Source organism: Camelus dromedarius, chromosome 10, assembly GCF_036321535.1.
Source record: "Camelus dromedarius isolate mCamDro1 chromosome 10, mCamDro1.pat, whole genome shotgun sequence".
In the NCBI taxonomy this organism is placed as follows: domain Eukaryota; kingdom Metazoa; phylum Chordata; class Mammalia; order Artiodactyla; family Camelidae; genus Camelus; species Camelus dromedarius.
Genome location: NC_087445.1, coordinates 22,289,454 through 22,311,308, shown reverse-complemented (window position 1 = coordinate 22,311,308; position 21,855 = coordinate 22,289,454). Strand labels below are relative to the sequence as shown.

The 21,855-nt window shown below is 40.3% G+C and overlaps 1 protein-coding gene across 5 annotated transcripts in view; it reads right to left on the bottom strand.

Annotated features, from left to right (window-relative positions):
- BNC2 (basonuclin zinc finger protein 2) overlaps positions 1 to 21,855 on the bottom strand; it is a 478,550-nt gene that overhangs the window by 236,560 nt on the left and 220,135 nt on the right. For 3 of the 5 annotated variants that reach the window (XM_064490189.1, XM_064490191.1, XM_031449660.2), the window contains one exon: positions 6,572 to 6,655. The exons of the other annotated variants lie outside the window; for them this stretch is intronic. In XM_064490189.1, coding sequence (XP_064346259.1) covers positions 6,572 to 6,655 — 84 coding nt within the window. The remainder of the gene's footprint in view (positions 1 to 6,571; positions 6,656 to 21,855) is intronic. 5 annotated transcript variants of the gene reach the window in all.

Genomic DNA, 21,855 nt, shown 5'->3' with positions numbered 1-21,855 from the left:
CCTTACTACATCCCTCATTACCATAAGAACCCCTTTATATAAAAATTCATTCAATACTGCACCACTTTCAATATATTGATCCTACAAACTGTAACTCTGTGAAATGGTTCAACGCGATGTCATCACCCCACAGCAACTTGTTTCATTTACAGTATCTGTTTCACTTCTACTCATGAGCTAATATAATTCATTTTTTTTTAAACTGCACACAGGCTGCTAGACACATGTGCATGGCAAATGGAATCTGAACTTAGTTTAACAGCCTCATTTATTCCTGATGGTTTAAATTATTTCATCACAATTAATGACACCCCCTCAGCTTCCTGTGCAGCGCTGCCAGATGTTCAGAGACCACAAAGCCACTCTCTTCTTTGACGGCTGGTGACAAGTCGTCCTCTGAAGGACGTTCCCTAGGTACTCGGGCCGGATGACACCTCCATTGCTTAGCACCTCCCTGCCTCCCAGAGTACCCATGCCGAGGAAAACGCAGGAAGGCATGAGAAACCAGCAAATGCATTAGCGAGAGCAAATTATGTGAAGTGATCTAAACTCAGAGGAACTTGGCTCCTGCCACAGGAGTTCCTAACCTTGTTGTTTTATGAAAGAACTCTTCGCAGCCACCTCCCCACCTACTGGCATCCACTGAGGGCCAATCCTGGCGTTGGTCCCCAGGGAACGTTGAAGGACAATAAAAATACAAGCTTTTCCACAGGGATCCTTTGGGTTGTGGTAATTTTGTTTTGAGGGGTGTTGTTGAAACTCACCACGCCATCATGATCATCACCTCATTTTTGACAGTGAACCGAGGTATGACCACCTACACCTTCAACTATGACTTTCTTCTATCCTGTTCAATAGACACATCCAAGAGAAACATTTTGGCAACTTGCAGTAAACAGTTGTACCCTTTTACCTTTCTTAAGCTTTACTGGGGTGTAATATAATTGAAAGACTATAAGCTACAAACATTCCATGTGCACATCTTGGTGAATTTGGTTTACCTCTTTTTCTTAGGCTTAAGTAGGATTTCTGCTTTCTAGGGGGACTGACTTTTTGGTTTTGTTCCTGTTAGGCTTTGTTTGTTGTTGCTGTGATTTTTTTATTTTTTTAAAGAACAGACTGAAAAACAGACTTCACACTTTCTCTTTTGAGTTTCACATGGGCAAAGCCGTTTGCTTCCTTAACAGCAAAAACTACAATTTCCCCCTCAGAAATTAGTAATCATCTTATATTCATCATTTGAGTATCACAAAAAAAAAATTCGCCTAAGGTCAGGCAGCTACAAGGGTAGCAGAAACGGTAAACACACTAGCACTTTTACAGTAAAAATCCAACCCTACAGCTCTAATTTGGAAAACATTTCCATCAACTAGGGAACATGTGGCAGACATTTTATGGATTATTTTTTAAATGTTAAAAAAAAAAAAAAAACGCTGATCTTATTCAGGGAATAAGGGGCCTTTTCGTTTGCCAAAAAGAGTAATAGAAAAATTGAAAGGCCACCTGTGTCAGCCCACCCTATAGTATGCACATACGCTATAAGAGCATTTTGGAAAATATTTTTAAACTGAGATGAGAAAAAAAATCAGTATCGATACAGATTCCAAGCAGATGCCAAAGGCTTCTGTGCATGTTAGTGATTATGTGTGTGGCCTACATGGGCTAATTTCAGATGCCTCCAAGATGCACTGAACTTTCACTTTTATAAGCTACTTGGAATTAAAGATAGGACCTCACCCTTAGCAACTCTGACAATGGACACAACTATAAGGTGAACTAATCAAGCCAAACAAGTTGAAGTTTCCCCTCACGGATGGATCTTCAGTGACTACTGCATTTCACCAGACAGGCTACACTTAGTATTTTGACAGCTGTTTATTAAAATTGCTTTCCTCGGAAATCCTATGAAACTACTAGTCTACTTTTTATCAGAGTTGAGACGATCAGGGAGAAGCTGTGATGATGGCATACTTGCAGCAGGCGGACAACAATAGGAAACTCTTAGCACTCCCGGAGTTGCATCAAATTTTCCACGGACCGAAACTAAAGTGAAATCGTTCAATTACTGAGAGGTAGATAAGTAAAATAAACAACTAATTTCATACAGTGGAGCTGGGAGAAAGTCATATGGACCTCATTCTGTTGTCTCCAAACACATTTTATCGGAGGGGAAAAAGGAGCTGAATAAACTTTAAACTCTCATGTAGGGATGTATTGCTTGTGTGTCCCTGGCAGATGTGGAAAGGAGATGAAATGGGCAAGGGAGAATCAAATATCCCATCGCTGCAGGTTTGCTGAGGGAAAGAGCACTGCAAAGATCTCACATCTGGCAATCATTTGTCAATAGCTGGAAAGAGAACGGCAGGAAACTTTCTGGCTCTTGGAGAAGATGAAAAGACAAAAACCATGTGTCACACACACACTCACACACACACACACACGCTCTCTCTCTCTCTCTCTTTGCAATGGTACAACGACTACTACCCTTGTTCTCCACCCCTCCTTTCCCCTCTAAATTTAATGATCTTCAGATATACTCTACTCCATGGTCAAAAACATGCAGTCACTTGACTTGTTAAAGCTGCAGTCTATGTACATTTTTCAAATAAACCCCAGGGCTGATGTTAGAAAATCAAAATCAGTCAAGCATAGACCGCCTGGTACTTTGGGCAGGAATCCTTGTGGTTTAGTCAATAAACAGAATCTGAATGAAAGACACCACAGTAACTAGACAGTAACGTTTTGAACAGTTCTTAAACCGAAGGGGGGGCTTGGGCAGGCGGCGCACTAGTGACCACGGACATCAGGCTACCAGGACCCCTAGACCGCTCCCTCTACCTGTGACAGGGCTGTGCTTTAGCACAAGGTCATCTGCTGTTCCTAACACACACTCCAAAAGAGAGTGGACTTTTATTTGAGGGGTGCCAGGAACGAATTTGCTAAGGGAACAGTGTGTTGTCGTTGTTATTGTTTTTTAAATATTATACCTATTTAATAGGGTGGGAAGGGGAAACCTCAGCTTTTAGGTAGTGTCGCTGGATGATAAGAATATAGAAAATTTGCTGGCTTCATTATGAGTTCATAAAAATGACCAGCTCTGCCCCAGTAGGTTTATCATGTAACAAAAGTTTTCAAGACAATCCACACAAAATTAACTTCTCCAAAAATCACAGGAATTTAAACCTGTTTCTGGTGATCGACAGACTTCAGTGGGCAGCTCTGCTTCCCCCTTATGGTGCCTTTAACTAGCAGCCGCCGCCAAGCGCGTCCCTGTGATTCCATAAGTGAATGCTGCAGGTTGTTTAATAACCTGGCAAATTCACAGTAGCTTGTCATATTACAGGAACAGTGTCATCACTAAACAAGCCTGATCACGGTTAATTACAATGCAGACTAGAGAGCAGCCACAATTGTTCATTAATTACAGGAAGCACCTCATTTAAATTTTATGGAAATTTACACTTGTACCCCGGTATGTCTGGAAAAAAAAAAGGGATCCTTCATGCATTCATAGAAGAAAGGAGTCTGTGGTTTACGAAACAACACAGTAAATTGTGTCTAATCTGGTACTGAAATATTGGTTCATTATTTACTCTAATTTTCTAAGTACTTTAGTGGTGAAAAATACCAAGTCAAACCCCACATCTTCAACTCCCAACCAAGAAAGGAACTCAGCTCGGCTAACTGTAAGAACTTAACACATGACGAAGCACAGTCAGACTAAAGCGGTCACTTTTCTATGCTTAAAAATAAAATATTTAACAGCAGTTAAAGGAGGTCTAAACTAGAATAACCATTTCCCATAAAATAATCATGTCACAGCACAATTTTTTGTGACTGTACCTTACAGAAAGTACCTAGGTTCACACCTACTTCAAAATCCACTGAGGAAACTAAAAAAAGTTAGTGAATCAAAGTCTGGATTTCCAGCTACTTTTCTAAATCAAGCTTATTAACACAAACAAGATGGCAGATGCCCTTGCAAAAGTCAAGCCAGGCACAGACTACAAGAATGACAGTCATTCAAAACCAAAGATATATTGAGTGTCAGGGGTCCTGGGATTTAGTAAATAATACTGGTGGTTAAATAATCTGAAATTTGAGGGATTAAAGGCAAGGGTTAAAAGAAAACAGGTAAGAACAGGAAGGGGTGCCACCAGTCCTGAGAACTTAGCTAAAATACAAAAGTAAACCAGGTATGGGTGCTGTGTGTCTAAACGAGAATCCTTCATGGGGAAAGATATACACAGCCATGGCTCCTAAATCAAGGTGTACAAGAGGTTATTCTCAGAATCAAGAGGCCAAGCAGCAAATCCTCTCATGGTTATAATGCCTGGCCCTGGGAAAAAGCCTGAGATCCAAGCAGGAAAAGTAAACGACTCTGGCCAAATGCTCTGGTGAGTTCCATGGAGTGCAGAGTTGGACTGAAAAGTAAGAAGTGGCTCACTCCATTGAAAAAAAAAAAAATCAGAATACACATGCCATGGTGCCATGCAAGAATGAAAGGACTCTGAGGGAAAAGCTACTCCTGGAATTGTTAGCTGGTGAAGAATATATTAAGTGTCAAATTTATTATGACTGACATAATATGAATATGTACCAGATATTATTAAAATGTATAGAAGCCATATTTAGAAGGTAAGACAGAAAAAGGAGAGAAAGAAAGGGTTCAAGGGGGACCCAGTTAATTCACCAATTCACCATAGTTGACTATCTTCTAACAGATTCAACTTTTCCACTCAGTCCGCCAAAACAGTGTTGCAAGATGAGGACTCTAGTAAAATAAGCACTTTTCTTTTCTTTGTCCAGTAACTTGGTCTCCTTTGCAAGGCCCATGCTGAACTGTCAACTCCACAATCTGTTTAGCTACCTACAACCATGGGATTTTGCTTCAACTTGTAAAATGTACATTTTCTCCCTTGGTATGTCAAGATAACGTGATCCACTGGTCTCTTTCCATTTTATTTCACGCACCCACATCTGCAAAACCCATCACTCTTTGAGCCACAGTTCAAGGTTCAAGAAGAGATTATCCAACAACCACCCATGACAGACCAGTCCAGGTGACATGTTTGAAGAACATCACTCGTCCTACCCAAAGAGGTCAAAGATCAGACTACCCTTCACAAAGTCTTCTATGTGTCACACACAAGCTGATAGCTTTCGGAAAATGGGAAAGGCATGATCATGTCTGATTTGTGTCACACCTGCTTTTCCACTGTATCACAGCCATACGCCAGCCAGACAGTACCAGCCCACAGCACCGCAGAGCTCAGGTGGTCTTCCCCAGGCTAGGAGTCGGTGTGAAGAGATGGAGACCCTTCCGTATCCTAAAAACTGAATCCTCCTCCAACCACCACTTCCCCACCATCATGCCCATGGTGAAGAAATCAACTTTTAAAACTATTCTTTTTTTCTCATGTTGGATGTCAAAATCAGTCAAAAAAAAAAAAAAAAGTTTTAACACCAACCTCATTATGCTCATCCCCTCAAGTCTTAAAATTTCTTAATTTCTTCTTAAAATTTAGAAAATGATGGCCCTTTAAAAACAGTCTGGGTTTCCTCCTCCAAGGAGGTACCATCATGCTGAAACTCCAACATGCATCTCTGCAACAATGGCACACAGATTCCCTAACTATGAAAAGGTACCTGGAGGGGAGTGTATAGCTCTGTGGTAGAGTGCATGCTAGGCATGCACAAGGTCCTGGGTTCAATCCCCAGTACCTCCAGTAAATTAAAAAATAATTCTAAAAGGTACCTGTAATTGGAGACAAGCCCTTGGCCAAGATGTCATGGTTCTAATTTTAATTTGCAATACACACTTCTAACTTCTCAAGACCTAACAATGAACTGAACGGCAATTCAATACTTTCATTAAAAATGTGCTTTACTAATGCTTTACTAATAAACTGAACATTACACCAGAGGACATATCTCCCAATCCATGAAGGAGGAGGATACTAATCATCAAGTCCTGTTTTTCTCCCACAGTGCCCGGCTGAATGCCTTCCATCCTGCTGAGCTGGGAGATCGTAATGCAGGAAGCATGACTCGCTCACCATGCATCCCGGGTGTTGAACACCATTCTCAGCAGGAGATAATGATGACTTTATTTAAAAATGAGAGCTAAGATTTCCTGATTGCCTGTTATAGATGCCAGGCCCTGTGCTAACTGCTAGAAATACGCATTAAAACATTTTATCCTCATAATCACCTTGGGTAGGAAGTCTCCATTTCATAGATGAGAAAGCTAAAGCCCAGTTAGGTTGAGTGACTTGCCAAAGGTCTCACAGCAACTTCTGTTAACCTAGGAAGCCAGCCTCCAGAAGCCGTGTTCTTAATCATTGCATAATATACACAATTTCTTGATTTCTTAAATGAATAATTGAATGATCTCCAGTTACAAACAATTTATCCTGGACTTTCTGCTGCACACATGCTACACCAGCCCCTCTTTTATACCTGTCTCAGCAGCTGTCTCTTTCCTGAAGGCATGTGATGTATCTGTACGGCCTTCAGCGACCAGTTTCTGTCATACCACCCCCAACTAAGAAAACAGTAAGACTCCAACCTGGACTTCCAGCCTCTGGTCTGGCTCCTCCAGATTTGGGCAAAAGTCTGCACCCAGCACTCTGCCAGCACATGCCACTGGGACCTGGGGGAACACGGCTGAGTTAGATGCTGGGTGTGGAGGCTGCTGAGAACTGCACACAAACACACCTGACCCAGGCAGAAGCAGGGATATCCCGACTGCCGTTCTGAAACAGGCCATTATGGCTTCACAGGTTTGTGACACTTAGTAGGTCAAATATATTGTATACATCATACATCCAAGTTTATTAACTACCAGAAGGTACATTGCAAGAAGAAAAAAATCCACATCAATTTTATTGCCCCCTATATCCACAGCCTGTAGCTTAAAGCAGGCACTCAATAAATATCTCTGGCCTGGAGATGAAAGGAGGAAAGAAAGAGGAAGGTCAAAAGGAAGGATGGGAGGAAATGAGGGAAGGGAAAAAGAAACATGGACTCTCTGCTGGAAATTGGTGACTTTCCCTCTCTTTTAAATTCTCTGAAGTGGGAATTAAGAAAACTGCATTCTACAATGCCTGATGTTCCTCTGCACTCTCAACAGACCTGTTCAAATTCATTTTTGCTATTCCTGGCATAGGCCAGCACAAGCAGACTTTATCAGTATTCATTAATTATTTACTATATTTAAATTACACTTAAGGTTTATGTCTGTTCTAACAATAAAAATAACAGGACAATTGTAATTTAGTGAATAGTTCTCTGAATCAAGAATTCTACAATGAAAGCCACTAAGATTCCTTTTCAAAATTACCTATTATAATTAGTCAGTCTCATCCTGAAATACTGCCTTATTAGTCGTTTGTTTACTTCATTAAAAAATTTTTAAGATGAAGGAAAAAAAGGACTTAGATTTCACTGAAATCTGTTTTCTGCTTTCAAAAGTTTCTCTTGATCACTACTTAATAATTTTCAAACACATACTATCTTTAGTAATCACACAACTATATATGTGTATGGGAATCTCAATTTATCAGTCAGCTTCATCTTACCTGTGTCTCCTTTCCCCCTCAAAGCCCTCCTTTGGTGTCTTATTTATTATTTTTTTTAACTCCATTTGGGATTATCTGTGCCAATCAATTCTTTCTTCAGAGATCAGTTTTCAGCTAAGCATGCTGCCTTATAAGGTATTTCTGTCTTTCTTTTGGCTCACAAGTCTGTTTGCTTCTCTAAATTTACACAATTTTCAATAAACTCCACTTTGCAAGTTCACAAGTAAGTATCTTTATGTATATGTACACACAAAATACCAATCAACTCTTCACACATATCTACGTCCACCTTTCCTATTCTTTTCAGGTGTCTTACTCTTTCCCTCCTGCCTGTTACCACAAGGTGACACGAACAGAGTATCAGCTGTCTTCAAGGTTAACCACTCTTTACACATGAATTTCATCAACTGGAACCAAGAAGGGAAAGAAAAGGAGGTCACATTTACTAAGCACTTGCAACTTGCTGGTCACCATGTGGATTCCTTCCATACAGATTAACCCTTTTTTTCTTTTCAATGATCTTATGGGACATGAGCACCTTCATTTTACAAATGAAAAAACAGGAGGCTTAGAGTAGGTAAATAACTACCTCAGGGTCACATGATAGAAAGTCACAAAGCCCAAACATAAGAAATGAGAAAAAATGAGAACATATTTCAAAGAGTTAATGAAAAACATGTAACAGCTGCATTTAGTGGCATCCATTCTAGAGGCATTTGATGTTTCATATGAAGGAAATTACAAAGAAGACAATTAAAGGAAACTGAGAAGGTGTTACCAGAAATCAAGACCTACTACCTGCAATTTGGTCTCGGACAACACAAGCAGCGTTGAAGGGGATGTATCCTCCATCTCGAGGAATGAGAAAGAAATGGGGTGTACTGAAGAGGAGAGCCCCGGCATTTGTGTCACACACAGAACAATGCCCATCCCACCACACGGATGACTTGCGGAGGGGCACTAATGAGCTCTGTAACAGTAACTCTCCCTAGGGCGCAACAGAAGAATTGCAAAAAAAAAAAAAAAAAACCTCTTAGAATATTCCATATCAAGAAGAAACCCAGCAAAAGCTTCCTATAAAACCTGAATAAATGTTACTACTGATTACAGCACATTCCATGAGCCAGAGTGTATATACTGCAAATTAAGTGTAAACAATACTTTATTTCATGTATGCAAAACAATTCCCACTTACCTTAATATTATTTGACCATGCCACAAAGACTAAGTTTCTAGTTCCTTTTCACCCTCACAGAAGGGATTTTATAAACACTCTCAGGAGGAAGAGAGAAAGTTAAACAACTACAATTACACTCAATTACAACCTCAAACACTTAGAAATACACAGTTTCTGAGAGAAAACAAAAAGGTCTGTGAGTAAGTTGGGAGGAAACTACACCAGGCTACTAGAATGTTTCAACAATCCAAATCCCCAAAATGAACTAGGAGGGACAGAAACAGCAGACATAAATCACCCAACTCCTTATTATTACTCCTTTTCAAATTAAGATAATAAAATACGATGTAGACCTCCTGTTTTCAATGGAATTGAAATTTTAAATTGATTTGGGGAATTCCAATTTTATCTTCTTTTCTTCGTGCTAGTGTTTAGCATCCAGTTCAACGTCATGCTTTAAAAAAAGTTCCACCATGGTTTTCACAAAATGTTCACAGTGATTTTGATCTCTGAGAAGTAGTATGACTACAGGGACTTTTTGTTTTTTATTCTCCCTTTGTTTAAGAGAAACACTTAAGTTAAAACCAAAGACAAGCACTAAACTCATCAGCTAATATTTCTAAATGGCACAGCACGCCACAGGCTTCATGACAGGGTGGTAACTGGTCCTTGTCTAAATTTCATTCGACTGGGGCTGTAGCAGGAAGTATAGGCCTGGAGAGGGACCCCCGAGCATCCCTAGGGAAGCGGGAGCTGAGTGCACATCTCCTCTCTGCATGTACCTCAAAGGGACCATGGTGTGGGAGAGAGCCCTTTACAACTCACTTTGTATATAATCAGCAGAAACAAAACATATGACAACAAGCATAAAGAAAAGTCTCTCTCTCTCTCTCCTCTCAGGAGAATTTTCAACCAGGGAGGGCCAGTGGGCATTCACTTCAGTGTCAAAAGGGCTTCCAGAAAACACATTTTCTGTGGGACAGGGAGGAAATACAGCAGGCTTCCTACACACACATATGTCCTTTGTTTACAGAGATCCCACATAAAGACTGCTAGGGACCCGACTTCTGAAAAGAAGACTGAAAAGGCTCCATATCGTAAATGGAAGCTACTGTTCAAAATACCTGAAGCAGAATGGGTGCAGAGGGTGGCTGTCATGAAAGGGACAAAGGAAGAAAGAGGCACAGGAGTGATAACCTGAGAAAAGTGTTACCAAGAAAGGGGCTTACAGAGTCTGGGATGTTTCTTGCAAAGCCAGAGCCCATTTGAACTTTTATTTTTCAACATTAAACATTCTGGTAGGCATTTACCTGATAGGCACTATAAAAGTCAGAGCCTAAATAAACTAACTAACTTCCATGTCAGCTCAAGTCTCTTTGGTGAACTGGCTGTAAGCCCAGAGCAGGTCTCAAGTGTATGTGCTTGGTGGCTTCAACTTAGTGGTGAAGGAATGAGGGAAAGCATCTGAACCCAAGGAAAACTTGGAAAAGAATAGGGAGACAGAATTGTTTTTTAAAAAGAAACAGAGACAACCCCAAAAGAGCCCCATCAGAGGACTCAGGGGCACGGCTGGGTATAAGCTCTGTTATACTCCAAGCCAGAGAAAAGCAATGACAACTTCAGCCTCATTTCAGTGGTCAGTGTTCAGCAACGAGAGGAAAAATTACTCAGATAACACAAAGAATTCAGGAAGACCATTCAGCAAAATGGATTTGACAAGTTAGCCAGGAGGGCTTGTGAGAAAGAGCAGCTAAGGAAATAAATTAATTACCCAACACTGTAAGGATGGAGATACGCTAAACGCAGTGCTGCAAAACAAGTGAGAAGAATCACTGAAAAGGAGACCTAAGTTGTTGGATGTGCAGTTAATGTCTACTGGCTTTGGAGCCAAACCTTGGGCAAGGGGAGGTTATTTTTATTTTTTAATATACTTTTTTAATGGAGGTATTAGGGATTGAACCCAGGACCTCATGCATGCTAAGCATGTGCTCTACCACTAAGTTATACCCACCCCCCTAAGCCTATTTTAATCCCAGTTACAGCACTTTGTGAAGCTGGTCAGTAAATTACCAATTCAAAGCCTTGTCTTCTGCATCTGTAAAATGGGAATAATTATATTCACCGCATAGGGTTGACAAGGGTGAAGGAGATGACACAGGTAAAGCACCTGACTCAGTGTGCTGTAGGTACACAAAACAGGTAGAGATACTTCCCAGATAACCTCCTGGCCCTGCAGCACACCATTCCCATCAGGGCTGAGAAGTCTGAGACAGTGAGAGAAGGAATTTGGGGGGTGAGGGGATGGCTGGAAGCAAACTTCAAGTGTCAAAGGAATAATATAAGCAATTAGGGAACCTAAAAATTATACCTCTTCAATTAGTCTCAATTAGGGGCCAGCTCTCTCACCCTGTAGAAGGCTTCCTAGAATGCCATGTTGAGGCCAACTATGAAGCTCTGTCTAGGCTCTGACACACTGTCGGCAGCCTTGAGTAGGCCGTGGGACCCAGGTCAAAGGTCACAGTAACTTGCATGTGTATGAGGTAAGAAGTAAATAAGTAAATCTACACATGCGCCAATAGCATGAGTAAGCATTATGAACAATACACATGCGCCAATAGCGTGAGCGAGCATTATGAACAATACGCATGCGCCAATAGCGTGAGCGCACATTATGAACAATACGCATGTGCGGGCAGAATATGTAAAAAAGGACACGTGCGCCACGTGGGCGGCGCGCCATCTTGTTGTACTAGAATAAAGTGTGGTTTCGCTCCATGTCAGCTCCTGGCACATTTTTCCAGTTGGGCAGCTCACCTCCTAGAATCCCTCTCCAGTCCCCTTTGGCTGACACACACCGACCTTAAAAGTCTTCATGGGGAGATTACTGAGAAGCGACACATTTCACTCTCTGCCATTCCTGCCCCAACCAAGCCCTTCACAATTAAAATATAAGGCAATCTTCTGAGTTCTCCTTCATGCTAGTGGCTTGACCTAGCATGAATGAAAAATGAGTTTTCAAGGAACTTAGGTGAATCAAGACTGAAGAAACTCTACCCTTTGGGGGAAAAAACCCAAAACAGCAAACTGATAGACAAACAGTCTAGGTCAGAGGTTCAAGGTGTACTCTCAGCCAAGGAACATTATTAACATCACCTGGGACCTTGTTAGACCTGCATCTGCAGCCCCACCTGAGATCTACTCTGACAGCGGACCTACCAGGCAGTGGAACCCAGCCACTTGTTTTTACAAGCCCTCCAGGTGATGCTGATGAGCATTAAAGTTTGAGAATCACTAGCCTAAATAAATAAGAATATCAAAAAAAGAACTGGTAAGGCAAAAGCTCTCTAGATGATAACTTCATTTTAGAAGAGAGATCCCTTTAAAAAGGGAAAAAAAAAAAAAGAGAAGAAGGAAAAAGAAAGAAGTATACACCAGGACGTAAGATCCAGCGTCTCCCCAAACCTCACTCTGTGAAGGAGACGGAACAGCAGGAAAGGAGACGCTTGAGAGATAAGCCCAGGTGAGTAAGCCACGTCGGGAGCAGCGGCACAGGAACTCCATGTTATGCTGCAAACCCTACCAGGACATAATTCAAGGACAGACATGACTTTAGGACTGAAACTAAAAAGCAGTTCAAAATGACCCACATCACCTTGAACTCAGCCCCTGGTTTGCTCCACTCAGCTTCTCTCCCTGGTTTTCCAGCAATTAAGAATGAAGATGAATTTAACTATCTCCACTGAGGCGGAAGAGAAGACTTTCAAGTCACGATCACCCAACTAGTGAATGCTTTTCTGAGGCAGGGGGCATTTTTTCTTTTTTTTTTTAAAGAGAGGAGCTTACTTTAGGGGAAAACAAGTGCAGTCCACTTAACCTTACCTCATCAGGGGCACCAAATGAGACGAATCAAAAGGTTTTTTATTTTCCTCCCTAGATTTCACAACTCGGAGAAAAGGGTGATTGAAAAAGGTGTACATGAGAGAGCAGAACAAAGAGTGTGAGGAGTAAAATATGATGGAGGCGTGTGTCCCACAACAGCCAGTGAGAGAACAAATATCCACCCCTGCCCTCTAAACTCAACATCTTCATATTATTCATTGAACCTACACCAAGCCTGTTATGGGGGGAAAAAAAAGTTTAAGTTGCCATACATGGTTTAAGAGATAAAATACAATGAGCACTTAAACTAGATTTAACGCACAGTGGTCGTCTAGAGAGGTAGATTTCTCTGGACTAGCCCCACGCCCCATCTGTCATGGCTTAGACTTACTGTGAAGAGTGAGACGCCACAAATCGGGGTAGCAGCAGACCAGAGGGACTCCCAGTGCCGTCAACAGGAGAGCCAGGGCAGCCTTCGCCCTGCTGCCAAAGCGCACAGAGCAGCGCACCTGAGATCAATAAAGCAATGTGCTCCTCTTTGCATGCAAATTTAAACACGGGTAACGGTAAGAAAAGAAATGAAGGCAGATTCGCCCCTGCTGTTCCACAAAGTAAAAACTTGCCCAACCCAAACCTAAGTCATACTGTGCACTGCACAATTCCCCCTCCAAACCTGCCAAGGACCCCAGACTAAAAAGAGAAAACGCACAAGAGCACACCAAGTTGATTTCTATGTAAGACCCCCCCCCAACCCCCATCAACTGGGGTGAGATCCAGGGAAGATGAAAAGCTGCACCAGAGAGGTCAAAAGTGAATGTAAGCCTCTCCCACCAATGGCATCTTTTTGTTACTGAAGGTCTCAGGAAGTGGTGAGAAAATAAAGTAAAAGGGGCTTCCTTGTATTTTCCTTGGAGATCTTTAAGGTGTTTTTTCAAACTGAACATACGTCTGAAATCTAGTGACTTTAAAATCTAAAAAAGGCTTAGTAGACAACAGAATGCTTTAGAATTGATTACACGGTTTCCCATTTTGTATGTTTTTGGCATTAGTAGCCTCAAATATAAAGCTATTTACGTCAATGACTTACCTAAGAAACGCTATATAACACCATTTCCTCTCTACATGCTTTCCCTTTAGTTACATGATGCTCCTCCCTGGTTTCATCCATCACCTGTTTGAGAACAACACTCCCCAACTCCTACTCCTTACCTCTCCTGTTAATTTTTAGCCTCCACTTTCAAGCTCCCAATAGAAATGTCCAAGTGTCCAGTTAATACCTCTTGCTAAACAAGCAAAGTGTGTGGGTTTACTGCTATCCTTTCTTTACTACAACTCTACCCTGACTCTGCCTTTTTTGGGAGGGAGTGGGGGGTGGCGCACAAGGTTATCACCATAATCCTATTAACAAAGACTCAGGACCAAAGATCACGATTAAAAGCCTTCTCCTTATCTTCCAAACCCAGTAAATTCTGAAAGCCTGTCCAGTTCTCCCTTCCAATCCCCTCAGCTGTCCTCCCACACACCTTCCAGAACATTTCTCATCTTCTAGATCATTTCTAACAAGAGCATGCTCAGACGTTTGCCATAATGCTTAAGTGATTGATAATCCCAATTTTTCCTTCCACACTCACCCACCAAGGCCATATTCCACCCCACCAACTGTCACACACACTCTCCTAGCTGATGTTTACAGTTCTCCACAAATTACCAATTAAGAGTTCCTTCCAGGCCCCTAAACCTGGCTCTACCCTGCCTCTCCAGCTTCTCTCTCCTCCTCCTCCATGACAAATACTTACCAGACAGCCTAATTAGACTCCTGAATGGTTCTTGCTTACTGCTTCAGGCTTTCCTAATTTGACATAGTTCTCACACAGCTCTTTTTGGAATACCTTCTCCTGCACTATACTTTTGAACACCTTCCTATTTCAGGTTTCCACTACTTCTACAAAGTCTCCTGATACCCCAGGCGGAAGAGATCTCCTCCCCAGTGTTCTACCACCCACAGGGCCCTCAGCACTACACAACATTAAATACATGACATGTTTTTTCTCTTTAGAGGCAAGCACTAAAACTTATTTCTCTTTGTATTCCCCTGTAGCCCCTACCACACTGCTTTACACACAGCAGATACTCAACAGATGCATGCAAAATAAATAGCAAATAAATCTCTTAAAATTCACAGTGGCACCAGTGACCCAATGTTACAAACAGAGTGATTTTTTAACTCTATCATTATTCTACCTGATCCTCAACAAATACCCTTAAGGCAATTAGGGGCCAATAATTCCTATTTTATAAAAATTCAAGATGCAAGGAGGTTACTATTTATGCACAGAGCAGTCTTCTGAGTATAATTTAGCCTGTGAAGGTTCAGGAACTAATTCAGTGTCACCCCGTTGATCCGTTGTGTATTTCAGCTGAAATGATACTTCTCAAGCTTACTTTCCTTCCAGCTTACTTCAGGATACGTCCAGAATCTTACTCCATCAAAGCAATCTACAGATGAGAAAATGTACATCTTTACAACGTAAGTTTTACAGGTCTTTCTCTGCCCTACAAATTATCAACATATGCTGAAATTTGAAGTATAAAATGGTAAAATACATACCGGCATATATAGCCTCTTAGTTTAAAATTTACTAGGCTTCAGAGTAGAGGAAGGTATGAAAACCTCATATAATAAGCTCTTTTAAAAGGTACTGATTGCCATATACCTGGAAACAAAGTAATCAACACATTATACTGCTCTGAGACAAGACATTTCTAAGATACCATGAAAGCAGCTTACAGACAACTGGAGGTCAATTTCCATCCCTAATCAGTTTTCTCCTTTGTTTCAAGCCAAGAGGAGGCAACTACAGCCTGTGAGCCAAATGCTACCCTGCCACCTAATTTTATAAATAAAGCTTTATTGAAATACAGCTTGCCTATCCCTTTATATACATACTCTGCAGCTGTATGTGGCTATAAAGACAGAATTGAATAGCTGCTACAGCAAGCATAGGGCTATCTAAAATATTTACTATCTACCCTTTATAGAAAAGATTTACCAACCACTGTTTTAAACTATACAAAATTATCCCTGTTTCCCCAAGAACATCACTTTCAAGAATTCACCTTTAATAAATAAGAATACAAGAGCAAACTAGAATGCTGGTACTGAAGCCCCACTCTGTAAAAGAAAAGAGCTGATGACAACCTCAACGACAACCTCAACGTCCACAAACCAAGAACTCATTAAGTAAATTATGGTACAATGATATACTAAGATTCCATTAAAATTTATGATGAGCATCTTTATTTAGATATGGCAAGATATCTATGACATGGTTGACTTAAAAAAAGGAAGTCACATATCTGTAATTCATTTCTGTAACAACCATCTACCCATACATCCATATGTACACATAAATAAAGATGACTAAAAAGATATTAATAAAATGGTTCCTTGGTGGCAGCCTTTCAGATAGTGTTTACTACTTTCTTTGTAGTTTTCTTAATGAGATCTTTACACTGAATACATACCCTTCATAAAAGCTGTTTTTAAAAAAAAAAAGTTTAAGATTTAAAAAAATTAAAGTCTGTGTAAAGTTCAGATTTTGCATTTTATAAAAAGCACTGGGTTCTTCAGAAAGTAAAGAGTTTTTTTGTAATTTTTTGTTTAGGTAGGTTTTTGGTTTGGTTGTTACCATTTCTAATTTTCCTTTTCCTTTGTTTTAAAGACAGAAAGGCTCTTAGATTTACCAATAACCTGCCTATCTAGAACTGGTAACCCCACTCTAGGTGGCAACCTCCTTACTGGACGAGAAAAGTCCCTCACAAAAACATACATGGGTTAGGAGGAAGAAGAGAGGTTAACAGAACAGTCCCTTGACAGAAATGTATTAATTCAATCAGTGTCTTGCTTCCAGGTTTCCATAAAAAGGTTCATAAAGTACCCAAAAGCCACATAAGATTTTAGAATTGTGCTGCTCAATGACTGACTCTCAGTTAAGAGTAAGAAAGGGGAGATTTTTCTCCATTCATTTTCTTCAACAGAAGTAAGCTTCTGCAAGATTGGCATAAGTATTTTTTACACCAGTAACTGAAAAGGCTAAGGGTGTACATGGTACAATTATTAAGAACCCAGTACCACCACTGATAAAGAGATAAGTGAACAGTGCACGAGGCTTGCAAACTAACAACAGGAACAAAAGAAGAAATTGCTAATAACAACCAACACAGCTCACCTTCTCTGTGCCAGACTTCAGAGGCATCATTTCTAACCCTCATTTTATAAATGAAATAATTGAGATTCCAAAGTCACAAAGTACCTGGCTTGAAAGCCTAGACTCTTCCACCTATGATCAGAAAAAGAAAAATTTATTTCTACTGAAGGACTATATAAAATCCCAATACAAATTTAGCAGATGAAAAATTTTAAATTCCTGGTTTATAAAAATACTACAAAATTACCATGTCAATCAATTTATTTTAAAAGCAATTTATTTAAAATAGTGTTTTTTTAACATTATTTTCTCAGAGTTAAATCTACCCACATTCTTCATCCTTGCATTTATTCATATATGCATATGATATGAATATATCCTCTACAGATTTGCCATACCATTACACAGAGCACAAAAACTTCTTCATATTGTCAAACTGAAATAGTCTGTATACATTTGTAGATACAGACTCTAGTTAAACATAAAACTATGACTTGGTATTTTATGATTTTTCTCACAGTAAAACTATCTGACCAGTATGGATGAAACAAAATTTGTGCCCTGAAAATTAACATGTAAAATGCTGTACAATGATATAACTAATTTTTTCACGTTGGTATTTACCCCACACTATTTTTCTCTTAGATATATTTTCTTCTAAAATTATGCAGAGATCAGGGTTTCCTGTAAATTTCCCGTAACTGCACCTCCACCTCAAGGTAATAAAGAAGCCCCTTAACTCTCAGATTGGGAAACTGAGGTTTTGCTACCCCTCCTTTTTGTGGGGTGTAGAGGCATTAGACTGGTTTTTGAAGCGGGTATTCCACTGATCCCTAATAAAAGTTTATAAGATAGGGCTCTGTGGCTATACGGTTTTTATCCAGGGCAGCTCTGATTTTTATCAGTTCTGCATATTGGCTTCTTTATAAAATTTAATTTGAAAGGAAAAACAAAAATGATGGGTTCAATAACTTATTTTTTTCTTTTAATGGCTGGCTTAAGTTACAGAATGAAGAATATGGTAGAGGAAAAGCAGACTTTCGGGTCAAAATTGCTGGATACAGATCTTCGCCCTTCATTTCCGCATCTGTACAATGAAAATAATCATACCTGCCCTGAATGCTTCTGTAATAACTGAGTAAGATAAAGTGGGTACCACCCCTAGCACATTGTGTGAGCTACGAGGTAGCAATGAAATGGTTAGTTTTTAATCCTCATTCTTTTGCTCTTAGTAACAGGTGAAAGTAAACGCTAAGGCAAATATTTATTTTAGATCTTAAGATGCAGTACGTTCAAACTAGTGTTGGCTAAAAGAAACTAGATGTTAGGCAAAATAACAATGCTAATCAAAGACCATCTCTGACAATAATAATGTACTACACATGAGAACACAATTTCTTTTGATAAAACCATAATCCAGGATTAAAAAACAATAAAAGAAGCACATTTTGCTCAACAAATAGTTCCCAAGCCCTTAACTACACTTCAGGCATTGTAGAAGACCATACATGAAGATAAAATGTTGCCCAGATAGACATGCATGTTACTTGCTACTATTCTATTTAAACACTATTCACTATAGTGCAACCTTAAGTCCACAAATACATGGGAATGCACACAAAGCCACAGGTAGAGGCCCCGGGTACCTGTATAATCGAACCTCTAGCTTTACTATCAAGTGTTAATGATAATGAGTATAATAAAACAGGAGGTTTCGATTCAAGCAAATGATTAGAACTGATGAGTCAAAAGCAAACAGAGCTCAGCAGCACTTGCCAACTTTGCCTCTAGTCTATCGTTAGCCTTCACTGATATCTCAGAAATAAGAGCATCACTCTGACATGCAGGAAGGCCATTCCAGTGAGAATTTTGCAGAGTGGTAAAAAAACATAAGACTAATGGATGACACAGGAGATTCCGGGGAAAAAAAAGGAAAGAAGGAAAGCTCTCTGCCAAGGTCTAATATTTCCTTTCCTATAGATAATTGGAAAACATTTTATTGAAATTTCTTCCCCTGTTTCCAAAAACTGAAGCTTCCCAAGGGTAAGCTCAAAGAATAGGATCTACAGTTTACTGAACACCTACTCTGTGCCTGAGCTTCATGGGGCTTGTCTCATTTATCTTCCTGACAAAGTCTCAAGCTAAGTGTTCTCCCCATTTTAAAACTGAAGAAAATAAAGGCTAGGGATAAAATGACTCACCCAAGGTCACAAGACTAATAAGTGGCAACATCACAATCTGAACCCAGTACCAACCCTTGGACTCTCCCACACTCCCCCACCCCCGCCAGAGTTCTGCAACACCAAACACTAACGTCCTCTACAATGGGAAGAAAAAAATGCTGAAAGAACAAGTATTAGTATTTTAAAGGGAGTTTGATTTTTTTGAGGAAAAAAATCCTAAATCAAACTTAATCTTCATATTAAGGAGACATGATATAGGAGCATTTCCACTCTTTTCCCTCTTGGATTATCAAGTGAAAATTTTAATAAATTGGAAAGAGTTGAATACAACCACAATATCCTTTTTATAATCAAAAACTGCTTCCATGATCAGGATAAAAGTTTTTTTTAGATAATCTAAATGTACACAACAGATTTTTTTCCCCTTAATTTGGCACTGTTAATGAGTTTTTCCACTATTTAGGAAAAAAAACTTAATTTTGAAACTAGCTGTAAGGACAAAAAAAAAAAAATCCAGCACAAAGTAAATTTAGTATTCCTCTGAAAAGTGCATTTTTAAAATTTGGAACTAAAAACAAAAATCATTAAAAGAAAACTTCCATGATCACTTTATTACATCAAACAGAGTAAAAAGAATTCTTAAAGTGAGTATTCTCTAGAATGTAAGGGAAAATATCTAATGAATTCATCTGAAATTTGAAGTGCCAAGTCCACACATAAATGTTGATATTTGCTATAGAGTTGACTGCTTGTTGGTTTAAGACCTCCCATAAACAATGTGAATGTATCTGTTTATAAATAATAAACCATCTACGGACAGCACTAATCAGATTAAACTTAGGAGGTCTATCTTGACAAAACCTTCATTTTACAGAAATACATAAATCATGCACCAAATACTCCATAAACAGGGCACACAGACCCACTCATAGTTTACTTTTTTGTGGTATGTTCTTGAGTTAAATTTCTGTTACATAATATTTTTAAAAATAACTTATCAATGGAAAACTCTCTTAGCTTAACAACTGTAAAAAGTCTTTCCTTGCATGCATTTGGTGGTTATCAAAGTGTGCACGTACACCCAGGCACACACACACCCCCGAACTCTACGTATGTATATACATGCATTATTAAGGATGAAAAATTGACGCATCACAAGAACATGAAATCAAAGAAAGTATTACGGTTTGAAAGTGAAGAGAAATAGGCGATTCAAAACTAAAATTCAAACTATGACGTATCTTTACTTAGGTAAGCTCAGGCAGCATAAGCTATATTTCTCCTATTCATCGAAAAAATCATACACATGAATATTTTATAAAGTCACAATGCAAAATCAGAAGACCATTCCATACATCCACATTTTAATCTGTTATAAATTAACTTGAGTCAGACCAAATCACAAAGCAATCCTGACTGTTCCATGTAATATGCACAATTAAACCAAATTCAAATCGTACGCACCCTCAGTATATGTAAGCCTCCAACAAATGGAACAATGAAGCAGAAGGCTAGAGTTTTCCCGGAGAGGGACAGGGGTCGGGGCAATCTGCAAAATGGATTTTTCTCAGACAACTGCGAAACCTGGAAATATCCTAAAACCCTGAAGACGCTCAAGTGGTTTCACAACCAAGTCCCTTTACAAGCCCTAGAGCCCAGGTGACCTGCATCTCTCCAACTGCCCTATTTCCAGAATTCCTGATTTTAAATCACACTGGAAACTTCTGGCTGTAACTGAATACAATGGTCCAGTTCTGCCCTTCTAAACGCGGGGGGAGGGGGGCCCACACGGTGCCATACTTAAGTTTGTTTTGTTTTAAACTCGGACCTTCTGCATTCCAAAACTGTATCCCTCTGACTAATATAAACCGTTATTACTGAGAAAAGGTTAAAACACACACCCTCCCACAAAGCAGCCAGGGAGAAGGAATGAGGGAGTAGCAGTGGTAACATACAGTACCATGAGCTGTAGCGGCCTCCCGCTCAGTGGTGCAAGGTTAACAGATCGCTCCTGGCCTTCAGGCAGACAGCAAAGCCCAGCCCGGGGCGGGGGGGACAGGGACCCGGCGGGCAGGGGCCCTCCTCGGGCCGTTTACACAAGAAGGCAGCTCAGCTCCTTCTCGGTGCATTCTTTCTCTCTATCTCCCAACCTCTTTGCGTGTGTCTTGTCATATTTCCTTCAGCTGTTAATTGTCCGGACTGCAAGGCTTTAAACAGCCACAGTTTAGGAAAAAGCGAAACCCATCTAAGTGACCATCACAGCAAATCAGCTTCACGCGGGTGGGTAAAATTTTCCAAGGGAAGTGTTCTTCTGATAGTTCCTGAGTCTCTGAGTCCCCCCACCCCCACCCGCCGCCACATACTCCCCTAGAGGGCTAAAGGCACTGTGGCAATAAAACATTCATGCGACTTGGAATTTTAACACAATGCCATTTCCCTAGTTTAACCTGAAAGGAATGCACTAGTCACAACAGACTACATCATCCTGCCATTAAACCCTGCCAAGGAACCGCTTTTTTGGCTTTGCTGGGCCAGCGTTGACGGGAAAGGAGGACACAGACCCACACACAGCGCACCGAGGGGCCCCCTCGGCTTCCTCAGCCTCGTCCAGCAACACCCTGCTCTTGAACGTGACCCCTGACCCCTCGCATTGTGACCGGCTTGTGATGCATGTGTCACTCTGGAACTTCTGCAGGGCCGCACGCTGTGCAGGCCATGTGCTGCTCCCTCTCCACGGGACTTGGGCCAACGCCAAAGCTTCCTTCTTATTATTACTGCTACTATTGAAGGTCTTACATGTAAGCGCGGGGAGGCTTTTTCCTTGT